The 24,044-nt window shown below is 47.2% G+C and overlaps 2 protein-coding genes across 6 annotated transcripts in view; one reads left to right on the forward strand and one right to left on the reverse strand.

Moving 5' to 3' along the window:
• Nucleotides 1–2,753, forward strand: part of UBR2 (ubiquitin protein ligase E3 component n-recognin 2) — a 127,394-nt gene extending 124,641 nt beyond the window's left edge. For all 5 annotated transcript variants that reach the window (XM_045498234.1, XM_045498233.1, XM_045498236.1 and 2 more), the window contains exon 47: nt 558–2,753. In XM_045498234.1, the coding sequence (XP_045354190.1) occupies nt 558–699 (142 nt within the window). In that variant the 3' untranslated portion in view covers nt 700–2,753. The remainder of the gene's footprint in view (nt 1–557) is intronic.
• Nucleotides 2,754–5,842: 3,089 nt separating this feature from the next.
• PRPH2 (peripherin 2) lies at nt 5,843–23,958 on the reverse strand. The gene is made up of 3 exons (XM_045498241.1): nt 23,101–23,958; nt 9,985–10,231; nt 5,843–7,084 (listed from the first exon to the last, which is right to left on the reverse strand). Exons 1-3 carry the CDS (start codon nt 23,679–23,681, stop codon nt 6,872–6,874), a joined length of 1,041 nt encoding a protein of 346 aa, XP_045354197.1. The 5' UTR covers nt 23,682–23,958; the 3' UTR covers nt 5,843–6,871.
• Between the last annotated feature and the right edge of the window lie 86 nt (nt 23,959–24,044).

The following is a 24,044-nucleotide window of genomic DNA, read 5'->3' on the forward strand; positions in this document are numbered from 1 at the left end:
AAGAGCCCTGGTTAGCGAGTGAGAGGAGCGGTGTGCTCTGAAGCAGGAGCAAAGGCCGCCAGCACGAACTCACCAAAACCTTTGCTTTGGGTAAATTAGACCCAGAAATTATTCACATTTGGCTGCTTTGCTTATTAGACTCTGGCTGAAAGACAGCACTCCGGGGAACATTTTTACCCTTGCATTTTTCCTCCCATTCCCTCCCCTGCCTCCTCCCTTCTTACTTAACATTTTAGCAGCAAAGTGGACGATGAATGGGTAGTTTTAGCTTCTCCCCCTACACCCTCCTGCCCAGGCCCACCCTCCCTTCCCTCACCCCAGTCTGAGTTAAGTGTAGCTCGCATGCGTTTTTCCTCTTCTTTTCGGCACTTACTCCCTTCAGCTGCTCCTAGCCAGCCTTCAGAGCTAATGTGTTATTAGCCATGGTCTCGTGCAGAACAGGAATTTTGCAGAGGATCTTAAACCAGTACTCGTAACTGTTCCTAAATCAGGAAAGGTTGGGGTGTAATAGATGAATAAACAGAATGCATCCTGAGTGACGTGCGTCTTCCTTCTAGACGGGGAAATCCTTTACACTTGTGCAAAGAGCGATTTAAGAAGATTCAGAAGCTTTGGCACCAACACAGTATCACGGAGGAAATTGGGCATGCACAGGAAGCAAATCAGACACTGGTTGGCATCGACTGGCAGCATTTATAATTACTTCACTACCAAAAACAGAAACTTGGAGTTTTATAACCCAGTTGGCTTTTCAAGAAAGAGAATAGGAAATAAATTCTACTGAATTTGGAAATCAATTCTTTATTTAAGCTTTCCTTCCTAGTTTTGTTTTCATAGTTTCTGGCTCCAGGGACTGATGAAAATCACCTTCCATCAGCGGATTTTCTTGCACTGTTTGCTGTGTCCCTCAAACGTAACTGCTTGAGTTTTAGGATCCAGCGAGAAGCACTCTCTTCCCCAGCTGGGCACGACCCTTTGTGGGCATGTGACTGTGTTTGACCATTCCCAGTAGTCTGAGCCATGTTACATTACTGATCACAAGGAACTCCAGGCCTGAAGCTGATTCGACAGCGGCAGGAAAAAGTCTCTGTGGTCTCTTGGGGTCACACTTCTTGGTCCCTTTCAGTGACTCTCAACACTGGGATTGGGTCGCTGTCCCCTCCGCTGACGGGACCCTACCTCTAAGAGCAAAGCAGTGGATCTTGAAAGCGGCAATCCCTTGTCTCCATCGCTGTGAGCGGGTTGGGGCATGTGTGCACCTGTAGGACGAAGGGGAGAGGCATTTGCTTCGTATGCTGGGTGGTTTTCAGGGCTATAGAAGTTGGGTTTTTTTGTTACATGGTTTTTTGGTTTTTGTTTTTTGTTTTTGGCAAGACTTTTGGCTTTGAGAGAAAAACTCATTTTAAAGGGCTTTTTGAAACCTTAGAGTATCCTAATTTTTCAGACAATATATTCCCATTTCTAAGACTAAACCGAGAGATTGTATGCATCCTGAATCAAACACTAGGAGAAAAAATTAGAACTCGGTGTTTTGAGGTTTCCCTACCCCTTCCAGCATTTCCTGGAATAGATGAACTGCTGTTTACCTGCTGGCTCACTTAGTACATTCCTGGGACAGCCTGTGTGCCCAGGCTTTTTATTATTTTTAAACATTATTGTTCTTACTAAGAGGTGCCTTCCCAGAATGATAGCCACTTAGTAAAATAGCTTTTAACTCTTATATACTACACAGCCACTCTCGTTTGATACATGTATGCTGAGAGCTTGAATACCCACGGAGAGTGATGGCAGATTTAGTGGAGGAATACATTTTGAGCCTCTCCGAGGTGGGGCTAAGGGACAAATGAATCATAAGAGGGTCTTGGATTTTTTTAGCCAATGAAAGTAACCCTTTCACTCAGTCCGTTTTGAATTGCATCTGAAAGTTCTGTTCCACTCAGCTTTGCATACACTGCAGTAAACCCAAGGAAGATCAGGATTCCAGACTTTAGGCTAAAATAAGTGGGAATGCAGAAGCCACATTCACTGCTTCTTCCACGGTAGTGTGTGACAGGAACCCATCCTCTGAAAGGATGACCTTAACCCTTTTTGCTTGGGACTGGCTCACCCAGCTGAGAGGAGGACCAACAGGAAGAAAATCCAACTTAGGACCCAGCACTCTCCCCCGTTTTCTGGCCTTCTGTTCATAAGATCTGAGGCTGTGGATGGCACAATGATTTTAATGTTTATTTTGGCCTTTTTCACATCCCCGTTCCTTTAGCGTTAAGTCCAGCTTCTTTTGGCTTTTCTCCATATCTTCACCAAGCTTAAAGTAAGTCCAGGTTCCCTCTCTGTAAATGGATTATAAACATTTTTACCAAATCATAACAATACTCTGGCTTTCAGGAATGACTTCATAGAAGTCTGTTGTTAGCAGAGGGTGTCCCTGGATTTCATTCTCTGAGAATGTCAGGGAGTCTGATGAATTTACATGAAACAGCAACACACGCACCCTTCCAGTTCCTGGTGTGTGCATCATTAAGCTAATTGTCTTCCCTACCTAATGAATCATCTTAGTTTTTATGATTTTTTCCGCATGTATTATGTTTATTGTAGAAATGTTTATATAACATCCTTTCCATATCAGGGAAAATCATATCTGTTTAATAAATTGGCCATAACTTTAATATCTGTGGACATCTTGTAAAATTTGGAATGTATCATATGTAAAAAGTTTAAAGATATCCAAATAAATGCTTTAGGTGTTGACATTACTTTGAGTCTGCCTACATTTTCTTTGTTTTGTTTCGCACACTTAAATGCCATGGAAATGTTCCCCATGTCACCTTGCTACAAATAAAGTGGAACATCTGTATTAGCTTGAAAATTAAGAGGCTTATATTATTAGTGTCAATTATGGCCTTTAGCCAAACCAACTTGACCTTACCAGAGAAAGCTGGATCATCATTTCAGCTGATTAAGCTTCATATTCATTGGCTGCAACAGCTCGTGAACTTCTGAACCATTTTGAACCTCGAATCACTGGGGGAACAGAGCACTCAAAGTCTCTTCCAGCAATATGACCTGTCTTCAGGTTTATACTCTTCTTGCTCTTTCTTCCCTGGTAATCTTCAGGTCCTTGTTCTTACACACTCCCCAGACATTCTCTGCTTATGAGAGACACGTGGAGGAAGGAAGCTATGTCCTTAATTTGCAGGAGAGTCATTGCCTACAAGAACTCTGCTGTGCTTTTCAAAATGCCCCTTAAAACAGAAGGCATAAACTAAGAAAGCAAGGTTTCCATGTGTTCTCCCTGTCTTCTAGCTTTTAATGCTGCTCCCAGCCTACTCTCTTCCCTGGTCCAAATGTCAGCAGTTCCAAGGGTCATTAAGCCCTCTGACACACTCCTTGCTCTGTCCTTATTCTTGTTTTTTTTAAGTCAAGTGTATTAAGGTATTTTACAAATAGTAAAATTCATCCTTTTTAATGGACATTTTTATGTATTTTAACAAAGGCGTACAACTACTGCTATCAAACAGAGCAGTTTTGTCTGCCCAAGACGTTCCCTCAAGCCCCTTTTGTGGTCACCTTCTTCCCCGGTCCTGACCCCCAGACAACCACTAATCTTCCTGTCCCTTTGTTTTGCCTCTTCCAGAATGTCCTATAAATATGTATCACATGTAGCCTTTTGAGCCTGGCTTTTCTAAGAAGACTAACGCATTGGAGAGTCATCCGTGTTCCTTATGGTTGCTGAGCGGTGTTCCACTGTGCAGATGTTTATGCAGTTATCAGGTGTGAAGGACATTTGGGCGGCTTTTGGTGATTGTGAAAAAAATGAAAACGTTATTGTGCAGGTTTTTGTGTGAAACTACGTTTCCATTCCCCTTGGGTAAATAGCTAGGAATTTTCTCCTTCTATCTTAACCTGCTGTATTCCGTCTTTGCACAACATTCTCTAACTTTGCTGTTTATATTCATCCTCTGTTTAGGAGGACAAAACACCATCAGAAGTTAAAAGACTGATGTTTCCCCCTCCTTCAAGCAAATCTCCTGTCCACTGAGGACCAGGAAGGCATCCCTCTCTCCCTGGTGTTCCATACCATTCGCCCCCACATTCCTGTCCCTAACACACGGTGCTGCTGGCTGGCCACCCTGTCATCGGGAGCCGTGTTCTCCTCTAGTAGCAAGTCAGAGACCCAAGTTGTCTTGGTCTCCCTTCCCTCCCCCACTCGGCCCCGCTCCTGGCTAAGCTGCAAACCTGCTGGCCTAGCATTACAGGTGCCCGGACAAGGAGGGGCAGGGGAGCGTGCCGAGCAAGCACCTAATCTTATTAACCTATATTGAGGTTACTTGAGGTTTATTTGCTGGTGGTTCAGTCCTGGGCTTGAACGTGTTGCAAGAAGCTATGGGTTCTTGAACTGAAGCCACAGATTCCAGGACACTTGTCTTCCTAAATGTTCAAAATAAGCAGCTAGTACCTACTTCTTCACTCTGGAGAAAGTGTTTTAAAAGTGGAAAAGGCCTAATGTGCTGTCTTACCTCTCACCCTGCCCCAAGGAAGGCCTGCCAGACTTGAAAACCTGGTTGAGTCCCCTGGGAGAAATGAATTTATACTGGTCCCAGGAAAGCCTGAGGTTAGACACAAGGAAGACCCAGGTCAGAGTCTTGTTGGCCGCTACCTGAGAAGCCCTGTGAAGTGCAGCTCGCCCTACGTCTGCTTGAACCAACTGGGGATATTTATCATAGGGTCAGTTCACCCTTGGTCCTCCCAGCAGCTCTCAGATTCTAAGGTTGCTTACATCTGCCCTATAACCTGGCCCCACAGAGACTTGTGTTTCCCTGTTTGGGAAAATACGTTTTGACCAGAGCAGGGAAAAATGGTTTGGAATTTTTGCTTAAATCACTAAACTAAGATTCCACACATGAAAATATTAAATAAATTCAGCTCTGGTCTGAACTGGCCAATGTGGAGAATATTTGGGATAGCCTTATAATCAGTGTTCTTGCAGATGAGATGGTGAGAGGGAGAGGTGATGCCCTGACTGGTAACCATGCTTCCCTTTAGGGTCAGGTTCAGTTGGGTTTTGTTAACAAATACTGGCTAGAATTGGGAATCATGTGATAACATACAGTCGAATAGGCTAAGACAGTGTTTAACACAAGTGATTTTCACACAGTATAATTTTTAATGTCTATCGTACAGCTGTTAACAGCACAGTTACACGTGAGCCTAGAGCAGCACTTTCTCGATGGTTCTCAGCACTCCCGAGGGGAGAGAGTTCCAGGACCCTTGTCAGAGGTGGCTGACTCCCTCAGCATTTTCAATGTGGACCATTCTTTGGTCTCAAGGAGACTCCAAAGTCTAATTAAATTAAACCTGGGGCCAAAGTCTGAGACTGTCCAAATGTTTGTTTTGTTCTGGTTTGGTTTTTGGGGGGTTTTTTTTGTGTTTTTTTTTTTTAGTATTTATATATTTTTGAGACACAGACAGAGCCTGAATGGGGGAGGGGCAGAGAGAGAGGGAGACATAGAATCTGAAGCAGGCTTCAGGCTCTGAGCTGTCAGCACAGAGCCCAACACGAGGCTTGAACTCACGAACCCATGAGATCATGACCAAAGTCGGATGCTTAACTGACTGAGCCATCCAGCTGCCCCAAGAGCAAGAGTGTCCAAATGTTTTAATGCCTGGGAGAATGAGAGCCCCAGAACATGCCCCAGGCAGCACCCAAAGTCTTATTGTCTCCCCACTAAACACTCAGCACAACAATGAAGCTGTTCTCTCCTTCCCCTAAAAGCTTCCCTTTTCTCTCTTCCCTGAAAGAAGGTAAAATTTCTCTTGGAGTCACTAGCTCAGGAAGATGGACTGAGTTTCAAAGAATCTTTAATACAGAGGCATTCCAGAAACACTGCTTTGCAGGATAGGTATCTGGGGAAGGAAACAGGAAGAAGCTTCCAGAGGATGCTTTGCCCTCCACTGTAGACCATTAGTGTCACCCATGTGGGCTGTTGTGGCCACCTGTGTGGGTCTAAGAGGAGAGGCCCAGTGTCCAGAGGGTAGACTCTTGTCTCATTGTTAGTCCTCTTCCAGTGAAGAGCAGCCACCTAGTCCAGTGCTTCCACAGACAAGCCAAAGGAGGTCACCTGGCACTTCAGGGGCGTGATGTTGCCGGAACAGCCAACAACCTGACTTCCTCAGCCCATAGCTCACTCCAGGCTAAGCGAGGGCATGGGTATGTGACACAAGAGTAGCCTTTAACTATGTTTTTGGTGAGGAAAATAATCCCCTGTCTTTAAGTTCTCTTGCCCCATGATTGAAGAATTCCTCTGGTGGGCCCTCAGTGCTTTGGAGAGCCCATTACTCTTAGAAAAGTATAACTATCCCCCGCCCTGCACAATTACACAAACAAAATGGCTGTCCTGTCAGTCTTGGCATTTAAAAACAGAAGAATGACGACATGGCCAGTACATTTTTCAGACTCCTGTGCTTATGCACCAAGTGACACTTTGGATGTAGAATGAAACAACTTGGAGCCTGTAATGGCAAACTCTTAAAAAGGGGAGTTGCCCTCAGTGCAGCCAGTAGTAGCCTCAGGGTGGAACTGAATTCATGTGCTATGAAGAGTGATCCACTGAGAGGCGCCCTGAGTCCACCATGAGGGCATATCGGGAAGTCGTGGGCCTGAGCCGGGGCTCATTCACTAATATTTTAAGTCATTCAACAAATGTTTGCCAAACGGTTTTAGGGACCCTAAACTTTAAATCCCACCATCAGAAAGAGTCTCTGTAGTAAGATGGCTGCCCTCCTTGGGAGATTCAGATTGGATAAGTGGGGTATCCGCTTTCTTGGAGTCCGCTACTTCTCAGTGTTCAGGAGGGGAGGGGGCCCAGGGCCATCAGCCAGCCTCTGGGGCCTGGCCTGCGTCTGCACCCTCGGCTTCCACCTGGTTACTCTTGCCCAGCTTTTTCAAGCTCTCCAGAAAGGCCTTCCAAGTCTCCGACACGCTCTTTTCCAGAAGCCATCCCTCACTCTCGCACTCAAGGTCTTCGGGGTTCGACACACCTTCCAGTGCTGTGTGCAGGTAGCGTAGGCCAATTGTGATGGACACCTGGTGGGGAGAAGAGACTTAGAGGAGGTCTGGGAGAAGTAGGTGGGGACTGAGGTTGTTAGGAAACCCTGGAAGCCACCAGCCTCTTCACCCCGGGGGCCCTTCGAGTGTGACAGGCTCTGCTGAGTCTGGGTTGGTGAGGGCCTGCCCACCAGCCTGGCCTGGTGCTCAAAACAGCTGTCTTTTCTCCAGCCTCATCTCCAGCCCTATTCACCTCCCTTTCTGGCCACCTGGGCTTCTTTGGGTCCCATCCACACTTTCTTCTCTCCAGCCTTTACCTCTTGCTGTTTGCCTTAAACGTTGTTCCTCTCCACACTCCCCCTTCAATTCAGCTTCAGCCCTCGGTGAGTGACCCTGCTACTCATTCTGCCTCCTCTTTCTCTCCAGTCTCACCCGTTCTGGGGGGATTAGTCCTAGGTTTCTCCTCCTTGCACCCCCATCCCGTTCCTAGCACATTGTTTGGCACATATGAGGTGTTGGGTAAACTATTTGCTAGACAGAATTAAAAAGTCACCTCCTTTTCAGCAAGCAATATTATCATATGTGGTTTCCTTCTACTTCTGCTATTTTGATTAGTGTGGGGATGAGTGGGTGATTTGTTTGCGTTTGTTCACTAGCGGTCGCTGTAGCAGGCTGTGGTGCCAAAATGCCTGGGTTCAAACCCCAGTCCTGATACTTAGCCAGCCATGTGAGTAAGAAACCTCAGTTTACTCATGTGGTTTGCAAATTTTCAGATGGAGTGTCTCCTGCCTCTTGTGCATGCTGTGACATGTCAGGATGTGTAGAGCATTGTACGTGGTGCCCAGTAAGGATGAATAGATGTGTCAGCTGTAACTGGTTATTAGTGTGGTAAGTACTGTTTGCATCTTTCCAATGTATCGTGTTACCCCTTTGTTTCTACATAGATTCCCGCTTTACTCTCTTAGATTTCTCCTGTCGTGGTATAACAGACTCTGAGCTGGCGAGGCCTGCTCATGGAGACTGTCCACCCCCGATGCATCTTGTTCACTCAGTCTCCCAGCCCATAGAATGGCACCCAGTGGTGGTAGGGCTTCAGTAAACATCTACTAAATGAATGCTATGGGAGCACTTTATAATTGCAGTGGTGGATGATGTTAGTGATTGATGTTTTAGGTTTTCATTATTGTCATTGTCCGTTGAAAGTTTAATATAATGTTTATGGTGAAAAAACTCACCTCCTCCAGGACGTCCTCCTGGTGTACATACTCCTACTCTGATTCCCTCCTCCTTTCCTGAAGTAGGCCTACTGCTGCATTATGAATTTTGCACTTGGTCATGGTCCTCCCTTTGGTTCATGAGTTAGATGTCACCTCCTAACTGGATTGTGAGGCCCAGGAGAGCAAGGCTCAAGCCAGAGCCCTATCTTAGTTTAGCCACCCTCATGCCCATCACAGAGCTCTGCCAACTGAAGGCCTCAGCTAAAAGTCAAGAGCATTTACTCCCTGTTCACGGTGAGCTGGTCCTCATCTCATACAGTCACTAGCTTCCTGGAAAGGCGAGGAAACTGAGAGGCAGCCAGTGGAACCCTGTTTTCCCACTGTTAGCCTTTCAGTCTTTTCATGGGTTTTCAGGGTACATGAGCTTCTGACCTTCCAGCAGTAAGCTTCTCACTTCACTCTACCCATTCATTCCCAAGACTGTGCCTCAAGTAGTCAACAATCAGTAAAACGTCATTCATTTGCCTTGACATGAAAAGAAACCCTCCCTTCCCCAGCCAGCCTACCCCCAGACAATACAGTACCTGCAGTGTGATGTGGTGAGTTAGAAGTAGTCATCTCAGCCCAGGGCACAGCTACATGTTAAATTCCATAGCACTAAGAGAGCGACTTACTTAAAGGAAACTTTCAGTGAATCTCCTCTAATGGGCAAGCTTTCCCCACTGATATTTCTGGTTTTGGACTTCTGGATTTTGGAGTGGATTTTCTGCTGCCAGCTGAAAGCCAGAGCCCCTGAGTCACCCTCTGTACCACCTTGGTTTACCACTCACACTTGCTCTCATTCAGCACCCGGGACAGCGCCCAGCACTCAGGTGTTTAAGAAATAACTCCGATAAATGAATGAATGACATCTTGCTACATCCCAAGTTCTGTACAGAGAGGAATTAAGCCTTATAGGTGAAATCAGATAAATCCACAAATAGTTAGAATAACAGGTAAATTGCTACCAGAATCTTGAGAGAAGCACAAATCCAAATAGCTCCCATTTCCTGGACATAATACATATCACCCCCTGTTCCCCCCCAGGAATCCCAAAGCTAAGTGCTGTCGGTCCCATATAAAGACATGTTAAGTAACTTTCCAAGACCCCAGACTGAAAAAACAAAGGCACATGATGAACCTCTAAAACATGCAAAGTGAAAGAAGGCAGACAGAAAAGGTCACATATTTTCATGGCATTTATATAAAATTTTGTCCAGGATGGATAAATCCACAAAGCTGGAGCACAGATTAATGGTTTCCAGGGGCTGGAGGGGTGGGAGGCAGGGGGGCGGGAGATGGGAAGTATGCTGCTTAATGGGTAGGAGCTTCTCTTTGGGAGTGATGGAAATGTTTTACAACTAGATAGAGGTGGTAGCGGATGTTGTAGTAGTTGTACAACATTGTGAATGTACTAAATGCCACTACGTTGCTCACTTTAAAATGGTTCATTTTCTGTTCTGTGAATTTCACCTCTATCAATTATTTTTTGAGTGATAGGAAAGAAACAAAAAATAGTAGAGGTGCTGGGGTATAAACTTATGCCTGCCTGCCTGACCCACAGCAAGGCTGAGGGCTGCTTCTGAGGAGAGAGGCAAGCGCTCCAGGCTGGGCCCCACCCGTTAAATCCAAAAGGGGCAAGTGAGCCCCACTCCCCTCACCCCCAGCTGGCCCAGAGCCTACCTCAAAGAGCCAGACGAGGAGTGTGACAGCGCCCATGGAGTTCATGAGGCTGCCGTAGTAGCTTAGCAGGGCAGCCCTGCAGCCACGCACCCACAGGTTGAGCTCCTCTGTCTGGTGGTCGTAGCTGTAGTGAGCCGAATTGTTGGTGAGCTGGTACTGAATGCAGGGCCGTGGCGAGTTGGGGTTGCAGCAGCTGAAGGGAACTCCATCCACCAGGTATCGCCCGTCCACATTGCTCTTGATGCGACTGGAGGAGAAAGATTAGGGGCTTCTCAGACTTCTCACCAGGGGCCAGTTCCTCCCATCCCACAGCTCTGAAAAGCTGTAATATTCATTCATCCATCCATCCATTCATTCATTCATGAAATAATAAAGGCACCTACTATGTGCCAGCCACTGTTCTAGAAGCTAAAGGTGGAGAAATGACGCTAGAGAACCAATGTCCCTACTTCCTAGAGTTTGTGTTCTTGAGGGTTGAGACAGATGATAAACCAAGAAGCAAGTAAATAAGGAATACAGAAATGCATCCAACCACGCTTTGTACTGCCAGGCCTCTGCATGCAGCAATTTCTTGGAACCATGTCAGCCTGGTAGGACAGGTGGTGACTGGAACAGGACTGCCTAGCGTTCGTGGCCAACAGCCTTTGCCCCCCAGCCCCTCTGCAACCTTACCTCTAAAAAGTCACTAGGGACCAAGGCTCCCTCTGGCCCGATGGGTTCTGTTCAGTATATATTTCCAGAAGGCCTGCTGTAGCCCAGGGCCTGTGCAGGGGCAGGGAATGAGACTGGAAACAGTTACAGTCCTTGCCCTCAACTTGCTTGCTGTCCACAGTGAACTCTGCCCCTAGCCAGGTGGGATCTCCTTACTCACCTGAAGGCTGCAGCCCGTATTACTTTTGCACTTCCATTTGTAGGTATATATTTGGTTACGGCGCACCATACATTCATGTGGGTTCAGAATTCAAAAGGGGCAGACGTCTTTACTCTGAAAGTTCTCCCCATCCTCATCAGGCATCTGAGTGTGTCCTACCTGACCTGAGTGAGGTTACCCAGGTGTCTTTATGCACCAGAATTCATCAAGCTGCACACTTAAGATTTGTGCACCTGAGTGCATGCATGTTATCTTGAATCACAAGGTTTTTTTAAGTTGCACAGACTTTTACAAACATGAGAGTAGAAAGTATGAGAATAGAAATGTAATTATTTAAAATAGAAACTATAATTCCAATTCTGGGTATCTATCTGAAAAAAATGAAAACATTAACCTCAGAGGCACTGGCTGGCTCAGTCAGTGAAGCATGCGACACTTGATCTCGGGGTTGTGAGTTCGAGCCCCACATTGGGTATAGAAATTACTTAAAAATAAAATCTTGAAGAAGAAAAAAAGAAAACATTAAATAAAAAAGATACATGCATCCCTGTGTTCATTGCAGCATTATTTACAAAAGTCAAGACATGGTAACTACTTAAGTGTCCATTGATAGGTGAATGGATAAAGAAACTTTGGTACATACACACACGTACGCACATGCACGTGCACACACACACACACACACACACACACACACACACACTGGAATATTATTCATCTCTATAAAAAGAAATCTTGCCGTTTGCAAAAATGTGGGTGGATCTTGAGTACATTATGCTAAGTGAAATAATAAAGACAAATACCATATGATCTCACTTACATGTGGAATCTAAAAACAAATCAAAGAAAGTTGTGGTTGCCAGGACAGGTGTGGGAGATGGGCAGAATGGGTGAAAGTGGCCAAAAGTCCTGGGGTTGTAATACACAGCATCACGACTATAGTTAATAATGCTGTATTGAAAGTTGCTAAGAGAATAAATCTTAAAAGTTTCTTATCACAAGAAAAAAAATTCTGTACCTAGGTATAGTGATAGATGTTAACTAGATGCATGGTGGGACTCATTTTGCAATATATGCAAATAGCAAATCATGATGTTGTCTCCGAAAACTAATGTTGCATGTAAACTATACCTCAATAATAAACATAAATAATAGAAACTGTTTTCAACATTTATTGAAATGATAATTTCAGTGTTTAGCTTCTAAATGTCCATGTTTAATCTCCAACTCATTCTTGTCCCTTGGCCTCCAGATCCCCCCAAACTGTAGCCAACTGTCTGTCTTTCTAAAAAGACTTCATACCTGATAAGCAAACACAGATTCTGCAAATGTTCTTTTTCTTCTTGCTTTTTACCCAAATGATAACGTCCTGTCTTGAACCTTTCTTTTTTCCCTTAGCAGTATCTTAGAGATTTTTTATATCTATCAATAGAGAGTATTCTCCAGGTTTTTAATGAGCTACACGGTATTGCCGTTGCACAGATGGTCCTGGGGCACTAGTCAGTTCCCTACTGATAGATGTTTAGGGCTTTCCCAATCTCCTGTTAATTTAAACATTGTGCATATTGTGGCTATATCTAGAGGGTAAATTCCTAGAGGGGGCATCCCTGCATCAAAGTGTGGATCCATCTGTGACTGCCCTAGACCCCTGCCATATTTCTCCCTGGCGTTTGTAGAATCATACCCCTAACAGACATGCACAAGAGAACGTACGCTTCATGCTGTACCCACGCGGGTTCGATTTTTGATCTTTGCCAACCTGAGAGATAAAAAATAGTATCTCAAGGTTGTCTCAATTGCCATTTCTCTCATTACAAATGAAGTTGAGTATCTTCTGGTATGTCGAAGAGCCATTTGTGGTTCCTTTTCTGTGAGCTGTCTGTTGATCAGTATGATTAGGACTTTAGGAAGGTTCTGTACAATGTGGCCTCCTTGGTTCCAGAAAAGTCCTCACCTGGGTTATGGTGACCATATTTCCAATGGTCTGCAGTCCCTGACCTCTACTTCCTAGACAGGATCCCAGCCGAGAGAATGGGTGGTCCTGGGTGCACAGGACACCTGAACTTACTCCCAGCTCATCCCTCTGGACAAGGTCCTTACCCTCTCTGGGCCTCAGCTCCCTCATCTGTAAAATGGAGTTGACATGAGGATCATATGAAGGGATGTGTGTAAAAGGTCTTAGAAAAGTGGCTGGCACATAATAAGTGCACAGTGAATGGGAACTCATGGCTGAGGCTGGGCAGGGTGGAGGAACGAGAGCCTTCACATGTGCTCCGTGTGCCCTCAGGCAACGGCTGTGGCAATGGAACAGACCATTCACCACCACTGGGCAATAGTCACTTGTGATCAGGTGGCAGGGTCTCTGCCAACTGTGAGGAAGAGGCTCTGAGAGCCTTCTGTGAGGATAGCAACCATGTCTGTGAGGGCAGAGCTCACCCCTGGCCTGAGGCCGTATCAGACATTTGTCACTGGCTGAAGTGGTTGCTACTGAAGTACTTACTTGAGCCCAACTGAGTGCACCAAGAGCATGGTGGGAGCAGAAACCACTCTGCTCTCCCCCTGCAGCCCGTCGCTCGGCACCTGACGGCAGGGCCCGAGGTGGTCCCGGGTGGGAGGACTGAAGCAGAAGGGCTGTCAGTTTGGGTCTCCTGCCCCCCTCTTGAGGGGCCAGTAGTCCCTGGACACCTCAGCAGACAGTAGTCTCCCACCAATGACCAGCCCCAGCAGGCCTCTTTGAGGCTGGGGTCTCCAAGCTCAGATGCTCTTCGTCCCTCTGCCTGACCTGCAGGCTGTCCCTTGGGCCTGCTCCCAGCAGCACAACATCCCACCTGGGCCATTCCCAATGTCCCCATGAGAGGAGTGGGTATAGTGGGAGGAGCCAGCCTTTGAGTCGCAAATCTACATTTCTGATCTGTGGGACTTCATCCTCTGGACCTGTGTGAGGTGGGGATAACTACAGCCCCCTCTTGGCAGCCGTGGGGAGCTTTAAATGAGGCAGTGTGAGGAATGTGCTTGACACAGGCCCTCAGAGAAGTCCCCACGCAGCCACCTGGGCAGGACCTTGCAATCCACCAGATTGTTCTGTGGAGGCAGAAATGGTGCCCTGAGCAGTGCAGGGCGGGGCCTCACCCAAAGCCAAACAGGAAGTGGAAGACCAGCCCACAGCAATTGCCCACTCCTCCCGTCAGAGTTTCTTCAGAGCCTCACAGGTCTCTCTCCTGTGTGTTGGCTTTTCTATTTAAACTTTGTGAGAAAGCGTGATTCCCTCCCTTGTTCGCTGTCCCAGAAGCCCTTTCCTGTCCACCATTCTCTCTCCTTATGCATTCTCAGGTGTCCCTAAGCTGGGGTAAAGCCTACAGACTTGCCCCATACATAGTACATGTGTATCTGAAGTGAAGGCCAGGCCTGCAGTTGTGTGGGCTGAGGCCAGGAGAGGCTCTGAGCTACCCTCACTCTGCAGGCTGGCCTTCTGGAGACCACTTATCTTCCCACCTCACCTCACTCACTCCCCCAAATGGGGAAGCCACCTTGCTAGTCTCCTTAAGGCAGAGCCGTGTCTCCCCCCCAACCCCCCGCCCCCTCGCAGACTGGGGATTCCTGAGGTCAGGGCTTGTCTTGCCTCAGACTGGGGCTCCCTGAGGGCAGGGCTGTGTCTCCTGTTTGTGTCCTCCCTCAATACCTACAGTACTTTATGTCTAAAACAGGTCCTACCTTAGTCAAGACCCTTACAAGCCCTGGTGAGCCCTGAGCAGAGCAAGATTTGTAGCCTGGGAAATACTCTGATATAAATAGCCAGCTCACCACCTAAGGAGCTTTGTCTTAAGAGGGTGAGTGGGGCCTTAATCTGTGGTTAGAACCAGGACAAGCCCTGAGTAAACAAGGTGATTCTTCTACGGGAGAGGGAGGGCTATTTCTAGAATTGCGGGACCCCAACAGATCTCAGGCTGGGAGTCCGGGGAAGCCACAACCTCCATGAAGCCAGGCCTGCCTCCCCCATGCTAACCTGGGTCTTCTCCTCAGGGAGCCCCAGCCTCAGGAGAAGACACACCCCTGCCTCAGGGAGCCCCAGTCTGAGGGGAGACACAGCCTTGCCCCTGGAGAGCCTCAAGCTGAGGGGAGACACAGTCCAGCCCTCAGGGAGCTCCTAGCCAAGGTCTAGTCTTCTTGAGATGTCTATAAATTGTTCAGGAAGAGTGAAAGGAGCCTGTAGCCTGTAGGTTCCCTGTGTGGGATGAGAAAGTGAGAGGGCTTGGTGCCAGCTTCTCCCTCAGGCTGAGGGCTCGAGGCCAAGCCCTCCTGGCTGATGGTTTCTGGTGCCAAGGCCTTTTACCCCAAGACACTAAAGCTCTGCTTATCCAGAAAGCAATGGGGACTTTGAAAGGAATTGTCATAAACTAGCTGAAGACTTCATGTCCCTCTTCATGTGATGCAGTAAGATATACACAGGGCACCCTAGGAAGTGTTCTTGCCAAAACCAAACCTGAATCCAAGCACACCTCAGCCCTGACTATTGGCTTATGGGGGAAACACAGAGGACTGAAGAACAAGTTAGATGACACCACTTGGCTGCAACTGCTCAATCCAGAATGTGAGGAACGAACTCTTCAGAACAAGTGGCCCAGTTCCTGCAGTACTCACATGGCTGGACAGTAACCGTTACAGAGAAAAGGAGATGAAAGAGATCAGAGAACCAAATGCAAAGTCTGGACTTGGTTTGGATCCTGATTTGAACAAATCAACTGTGAAAGATACTTTGAAACAGTAAGAGAAAATTGAACAGACCAGATATTAGATGAGATTGCTGCTGGTTTTGTTGGGCATGATTACTATTGTGCTTATATCAAACAAAAACAAAAAAGCAAAAAACAAACAAACCCTCTGTACCTGTTAGAAATGCCTCCTAAAGTATTTATAGGTGAAAGGAAATGAAGGTCGGGATTTGCTTTAAGACACTCAGAGGGCAGGGGTGCCTGGAGGGCTCAATCGGTTGGGCGTCTGACTTCGACTCAAGTCATGATCTCACGGTTCGTGAGTTTGAGCCCCGTATCGGGCTCTGTGCTGACAGCTCAGAGCCTGGAGCCTGCTTGGGATTCTGTGTCTCTGTCTTTCTCTGCTCCTCCTCTGTTCATGCTCCGTGTCTCTGTCTCTCTCTCTCTCTCTCTCTCTCTCTCTCTCTCTCTCTCAAAAATAAACATTTAAGAGGCTAAGGGGCACCTGGGTAGCTCAGTCAGTTAAGCGTCTGACTTCAGCTCAGGTCATGATCTCGTGGTTCATGAGTTCGAGTCCCACGTCAGGCTCTGTGCTGACAGCTCAGAGCCTGGAGCCTGCTTCGGATTCTGTGTCTCCCTCACTCTGCCCCTCCTCTGCTCTCGCTCTCTCTCTCTCTCTCTGTCTCTCAAAAATAAATACACATTAAAAAAATAAACAAAAAAAATAAATCATGGGGCGCCTGGGTGGCGCAGTCGGTTAAGCGTCCGACTTCAGCCAGGTCACGATCTCGCGGTCCGTGAGTTCGAGCCCGCGTCGGGCTCTGGGCTGATGGCTCAGAGCCTGGAGCCTGTTTCCGATTCTGTGTCTCCCTCTCTCTCTGCCCCTCCCCTGTTCATGCTGTCTCTCTCTGTCCCGAAAATAAATAAACGTTGAAAAATAAATAAATAAATAAATAAATAAATAAATAAATCAGTAATAATTAAAAAAAAAAAAGATACTCAGAGGGGATAATGTGTCTTTGGAAGGGGGATATAGATGAAACAAGAAAGCGAAAATGTGCATATTTGTTGAAGCTAGGAAAGGTGTACATGGAAATTCAGGATAATCTCTCCGCTTTTGTGAATGCTTGAAAGTTTCCATGATAAAAGTTGAAATGCAATAAAATAAAAGAAGCGCTGGCTGAGAACTCCAAATCTGTGTCTCGATAACTTGCTCTGAAGAAGATTCAGTCGCTGAGGGAGGTCGCATCCCTGGACTCTGCTCCTCCCTCCGAGGGCCTCCCCCAGTTATAATGGAGCATCTCCCCACCCCCAGAAGCACCAGGCCGGAGCCAGTGAGAAAGTAAACACAGAAGGCAGAGCAGAGCCCAGCCTCGCATGCCCAAGGCCGTGGGGAGCCTAGGCGGGATCTCTGGTTCCTATGCGGCTAGCTCGTGATTTTCTGAGACCCTGGCACAGAAGCACTGGAATCTAGTCATGATCCACAGAAGTTTCTCAAGCATCTCTGCCCACACCTTCCAGTGTCCCTCTGGAGGAGGACAACATGGAGGACAAGAAGGGGTGAGAGGGGACAATGAGGCACCACCCCCAAAGCGGCCTGGAGAATTCGAAGTTTCGGTCAGTTAGGGCATAGATTCATTTAACAAGGAAACTGTACAAAGTGACTTTAACATCGCTGCAAAGCAGCACAGCAGAGTGGGAGGAACAGAATTAGAACCTGGCACTCCATACAGTGGGAGATTCTTTGTCATGGAAAGGAAGGAAGTTCTAACAAATGTGGCAACCTGGTTGAACTTGGAAAACGTTATACCAAGTCAAAGAAGCCAAGCCTGGGGCCTCCTGGGTGGCTCAGTCGGTGAAGCTTCTGACTTCAGCTCAGGTCATGATCTGATGGTTCGTGGGTTCAAGCCCCATGTCAGGATCTGTGCTGATGGCTGAGTTTGGAGTCTGCTTTGGATTCTCTCTCCCTCTCTCTCTGCCTCTCTCTCTTTCAAAAATAAACATTAAAAAAAAAATATTTTTTTAAGGCCAAGCCCAAAAGGACCAATATTCTATGATTTCATGCAAATGAGATTCCAGGAGAGGGAGGTCTATAGAGCCAGAGAGACGATTATAGAGCAGGGCCGTGGAAGCTAGGGAGTGAAAGCTGGAAGGTACAGGGTTTCCCTGCCATGTGATGAGCACATTTTAAAGTGGACTGTGGCATTGACTAGTGGCACAGCTCTGTGAAGAGGCCAAAAACCATTGAATCATCCACTTTAAATGAGTGAGTTGTAAGGAATGTGAATATCTCAATAAAGCTGGTTTGTAAAAGTGTACCCCCCCCCCACCGCTTCCTGCTGTGAGATCTAACCTGAGGCTCAGATCTTTTATCTATCAAATAGAGATAACAATACCTGCAAAAATTACAGACACCCCAGAGAGGGGTTTTGTGCAGAATAAATGTGGGACCTGGCAATATAGTGATAGGGGGCAGAATAGGGGGGTGGGAGATGGCCACTGGGCTTTTTGAACCTGGGACCACTGGAGGGGTGAGGGGTGGGCAGATTGTCAATTCTTATAAAAAGCCTTCAATTGATATTGTTTAGATCAGGAGCCTTCAGGAAACAGCCCTTGATCTTAAAGATTCCCTTGAGAAGTCTCCAAAAACCAGCCACCCCTCCATGCTTGTCGGGACCACAAGCTCCGTGCTCAGTTTCCTGGGGGACCAGTAGTGGGGGGCATACCTAAGGAGGTCCTAGGGAGCCCTGTGGGCAGGAACCCAGCCCTGCTGTCAGGAGCTGGACTGGAAATGTTCCCTGTAGCCCAGTCCAGTGAGGTGTACATGGTGTGAAATGGGAAGAGATCCCCCACAGCCTGCAGGAAGGACCAGAAGTCATGGGCACTAGGCACTGCCCACGCACAGGACCAGTGTCACTGGAGGATCTCGGTGCATTTTCTGCAGACTTCCCACCCTCTGGCCAGCTCACTGCTCCTGGGATCGCCTCCCAGAGTCCTCAGGGTCAACCAGGAGACTGAGGCCCACCCCAGCCTCTTTGTTGGCCTCTCTGAACTTGGTGGCGAAAGGAAAAAGAGAAAAAGATGAAGCATTCCTTTTAAAAAATCTTGGTGGAAGGGGCGCCTGGGTTGCTCAGTTGGTTGAGCGACCAACTTCAGCTCAGGTCATGATCTCGCGATTTGTGGGTTCGAGCCCCGCGTCGGGCTCTGTGCTGATAGCTCAGAGCCTGGAGCCTGCTTCAGATTCTGTCTCCCTCTCTTTCTCTGCCCCTCCCCTGCTCATGCTCTCTCTCCCTCTCAAAAACAAATAAACATTAAAAAAAAAAAATCTTGGTGGAAGATGACCCAACTCCCTCAACCTGCCCTCCTGCTAGGCCCCACCCCTGCTTCTCTTTGCTTCTGCTGCTCCTGGATCCTCGCCCTGAGGGTGCTGCTGAGAAAAGCCAGAAAAAGGTAAATGCTTACCACTTCTCAATGCTTGGCCTCTCAAAAAAAGAAATAAATACACTTTATATGGTTCAGGGGAGGATTTGGAGAGTCAGCTTTGTCCGGTAAACTTAATAATCCTCCTAAGTAAAGCAGTGAAGATAAGAACAGGAAACAATTTGAGCGTCCAGGGAAAGGGAGGGAAAAAGTGCCTCTCCACATTGTCTCATTCATTTCTTCCTTCCTTCTTCCCACCAACAGATAAAGGTTGTGCCAGCGCCGGCCCTCAGGCAAATCCAGCCCCCATGAAGCTTTCTAGACACAGCCCCGAGGAGCCTGCCCTCGCTTACAGGTGTTGCCCACTGTGAGAGTTAATGTGAGAGTCTATGGGACACAGTGAGGTGGTCCTCTCTCTGCAACAGGGACCCTATCAGGCTGTACCCTCAGCAGCACAGGAGTGTGACTGTAGGTGAGGCATTTCAGGTCTACCATTGTGTCTTGAGACCAGCTTTGTGGCAAGTTAAAACCAAGATACAGTTTCTTCCCGGAAGCTTAGCCTAAGGGAAGTAAGAGAGAGAGGAGCAAAAGCCTCAAAAGAAGCTTACACTGGTATTCTAATAGAAGCAAAGAACAACCTAAGGGCCTCCCTGAGTATAATATGATGCACCAATTAAACATGATCATTTTAGACAAGTCCTGGATGACATCACTTGCATGTAAAATCTGAAAAGCCAAACATCTAGAAACAGAGGCTAGCGTGGCGGTCGCTGAGGGCAGGGAGAGGGAAGGGAAGAGACTGGTCAAAGGTTACAAACTTCCAGTTTTAAGGTGAGTAAGTTGTGGGGATCTCATGTACGTCCTGGGGATCATAGTTAACAATACCGTATTATGTGGGAATGCAAGCTGGTGCAGCCACTCTGGAAAACAGTATGGAAAAAACTAAAAATAGAACTACCCTACGACCCAGCATTGCACTACTAGGCATTTATCCAAGGGATACAGGTGTGCTGTTTCAAAGGGACACATGCGCCCCCATGTTTATAGCAGCACTATCGACAATAGCCAAAGTATGGAAAGACCCCAAATGTCCATCAACGGATGAATGGATAAAGAAGATGTGGTTGGTATATATATACAATGGAGTATTCCTCGGCAATCAAAAAGAATGAAATCTTGCCATTTACAACTACGTGGATGGAACTGGAGGGTATGATGCTAAGTGAAATTAGTGAGTCAGAGAAAGACAAAAATCATACGACTTCACTCATATGAGGACTTTAAGAGATAAAACAGATGAACATAAGGGAAGGGAAACAAAAAATATAAAAACAGGGAGGGGGACAAAACAAGAGATTTATAAATATGGAGAAAAAAACAGGGTTACTGGAGGGGTTGTGGGGGGGGGATGGGCTGAATGGGTAAGGGGCGCTAAGGAATCTACTCCTGAAATCATTGTTGAACTAGATGCCAACTAATTTGGATGTGTTTTAAAAAATAAAATTAAAAAAAAAAACTGTATTATGTACTTGAAAGCTGCTAAGAGAGTGGACCTTGAATGTTCTCGCCGCAAGAAAGCAATGGCAATTATGTGCTGTAATGCAAGTCTTAGCTAATGGTAGGGTGGTAATATAAGTGTATCAAATTAATGCCTTCTGCACCTTGACCGTACACAATGTTATTGTCAATTATATTTAAACAAAGCTGGGGAGGTGGGGGGGGGCATAATTGTTTTGGACATTATGCAAATACTATATTATCAGATTACCAAATGGGGTGCTCAGTTGTATTTATACCATGGTTACAGTATTTATTATGTAAATGTTCACGTGACTGAACAGGAAGGTGGAAAAATGAAAGCCATTTTCTTTTTTGTGGGTGAGAACCTGGCTTGAATTCCTTTTCCTGTTTTTGTTTCTCTTAATGTTGTCACTATATTTTCTTGTGTAACAGAGAAACTGTTCAGGTCACTGGAGTTAAGATAGTTTCACTCCAACAAGTTGGTATGAAGCATGGAGGTGGGGGGTTTTGTTTTGGGGTTTTGTTTTGTTTTGTTTTTTTGCTTTTAGTTTGTAAGATTTTATTTTTAAGTAATCTCTGTACTCAACATGGGGCTCAAACTTACACCCTGAGATAAAGAGTCTCATGCTCTGACTGAGCCAGCCAGCTACCCTGCGTGGAGGTGGTTCTGATCAAGCTTACGGATTGACTGAAAATTTAGACCTGCCAACCACTGAGAGTAGAGCAACCTGGAGAATTTCTCTGCTCTGGGACAAAAGGAGATTTGGGGATTACGGAGAGATTCTGTAAGTCTCTCCAATGACAAATCGGTGCAGAAGGCAATCAAGGAACATGATAGGAAAAAATGACAGCTCTTTCTTATTTGCTCACAAAGGCTGTTTGTACCTTCAGCTTCTCCTCCTCTCCCACCCCCATCCCCAGGAATTCTGCTCATCCCTCCTGGGGCAGCTTGTGCAAATCATGCCACCTTGTGCCCTCCCTGCAGGCCTGTCACCTCGGAAGGGCAGAGCCATTTATAAGCCTCTCCTTAATTAGGGATTTGTAACAGTAATCCTCACCCACGGAAAAAATAGAATCCCAAGCAATGACCTTCAATCTGACTTCCCTTCCATATGAGGTGCAGCTAAGCTAGCCATCTGGGCTTCGTGGGTGTTGTCCGGGCTCCGGCCATGCCCTGCTGTTAGTATGCCCAGCACCCCGCATGCAAGTTCCCTTGGACTCGCCTGCCTTACTCAGGAAAGCCATTCGGACCCCTCGCCTCAGCCAGGGAAGGGGTTGAGCGGGATGGAAAGAAGAGGTAAAAGAAAAGCCAGTGTCTCAGGACCAGCTGCCCTTTCCCTAGAAAATGACCTGAGACCCACAACGGCGAGTCTCTTGGGAAGAACAGTGTGCCGGAGTGAGCCGCTATTACCTCCAGCACAAAGGATGAGTTTCTCTGTTCCTCACCAGTACCTCCCTACATCACACTTCAGGATTTTATTTTTACACACACCACAAATACTTCAGAAACTTTATCGCCTCACTCTATCATGATTCAAAAAGTGAACACCAGCTGGCATTTAATAAGCACTTGCTGTATGCCAGACTCTTTAATAAGCACTTGCTGTATGCCTAGACAGAGCATGACCTCCAAGATTATCTATTCCAGGGGTGCCTGGCCAGCTCAGTTGGAGAAGCACGGGACTCTTGATCGTGAGTTTGAGCCCCAGGTTGGGTATAGAGATTACTAAAAAAATAAATTAATTTAAAAAATTATTCCAATGCCTTCATTTTAAAGATGGGCGAGGAATGGGGCGCCTGGTTGGCTCAGTCGGCTAGGCGTCCAACTTCAGCTCGGGTCATGATCTCGTGGTTTGTGGGTTCAAGCCCCACATCGGGCTCTGAGCTCTCAGCACAGAGAGCCTGCTTCGGATTCTGTGTCTCCCTCTCTCTCTGCCCCTCCCCCTCTCCTGCTTTGTCTCTCTGTCTGTCTCTCTCTCTCAAAAGTAAATAAACACTAAAAAAAATTTTGTTTTAAACGGGCAAGCAAGAATCCAGAGTGGCAAGCCACTCACCCAAGATCACAAGCTAATTTACAGCCAAATTATACAGCCAAACCTACAGCCTAGACTTCCTGACTGCCCTGTCCTCTGCTCTTGCCACCACACCCAAGGACGAACACCTTGAGAGTGGATGCTGGTGTCAGAAGGTTGGAAAACAAGGGAACTCACCAGGGAATTTAAGCTTCTGGGACTGAACCCATCAACATCGAGTGAACAAGACAAAAAAGCCAAATAACGTCTAGTAGATGTCATCTATGAGCGCCTCATCCCTACGGTATGAAGTAGACACACATGCCTGGCTGGGGCTTCCTCCCTGGAGACTCCTGTCCAAGCAACTTATATAACTTGACACCTTCCTCCCACCTTAGCCGGACATTAGGTTGAGTGTATGATACCGCCATCTTTATAGGTCAAAAATGTTAGCGTATCGGCAATTTCATATGGGCCAGCTGAATCCAGCCTCACACACACAGTACTAAGTCGTGCACACAGAGCACCCCATGGGCCTCCGAGTCCCCAGCTAGCTCTGACCCCAGGACTGGAGAGCACTCACTCTTTGACTTCTTTGGAGGAGAAGTCCAGGTAACGATTGCTGATCCACTGAATCTCAAACCAGTCTCGAAAGCCATTGTTGCCGCAGCATTTGAACTCGATCTGTAGGAGGTCGATGGTCTTCTTCATGAAACACCGGCCGGGGGTGTCTGTGTCTCGGTAGTACTTCATGCCATTCTTGAGCCCCTGGGCCAGGGTGCTCTCCAGGGAGCCCCGCATTAGGAAGCAGCAGAGGGCCACCAGGAAGAGGACAATGTTGAAGAGGACACAGACGACCAGATACGACTTCAGCCAGGGCTTCCACTTGGCATACTTGGAGGGGTCCAGGGCGTCATAGCAGATCTTGCCAGCCAGAGAGTTGAAGACGCAGGACAGCACCCCCATCCCTATCAAGGAGTTGGGCACAAAATGGCTCTCTGAATTATTCATCACATCACTCCTCTTCCGCAGCTCGATCTTAAGGAACAGCCCTAGGCTGAAGATGACGATGCCAGCCAGCACGGAGAGCCAGTTCATGAGCCAGAGCCCTTGGGCCAACTTGACCCGCTTCTTCTGGTCAAATTTGACTTTCAGCAGCGCCATACTTGCTGGGTGCAGTCTAGGCAGCTTCCCAGGACACAGCAACCACTCCTGACCTTAGTGAGCCCGGGGGCTGAAGATTCAGGGCCTTGGGAAGGGAGCAGGTGGCCCACGCTTCAGGGAGCTGCTCCGGGAGCTGCCCATGTTGAGCCCCTTAGCCCGGGACCCCCGTTAACTCAGTAGTGGTAACAGGGGCCTCAGAGTCGCCGCTCATGAAGGGGCCAGTCTCCGCGGTGTTGCGGCAGCGTCCTTCCCAGCCAAGGAGGGAGAGCCTGAACGCTGCAGATTAAAAGTGGGGTCCACAAGACCTCACGCTAATCTCTTTAGCCAGCTTCATCCCATTAGATAAAGCCGTGCTAGTTTCAG

The sequence above is a fragment of the Leopardus geoffroyi genome, chromosome B2 (assembly GCF_018350155.1).
Source record: "Leopardus geoffroyi isolate Oge1 chromosome B2, O.geoffroyi_Oge1_pat1.0, whole genome shotgun sequence".
In the NCBI taxonomy this organism is placed as follows: domain Eukaryota; kingdom Metazoa; phylum Chordata; class Mammalia; order Carnivora; family Felidae; genus Leopardus; species Leopardus geoffroyi.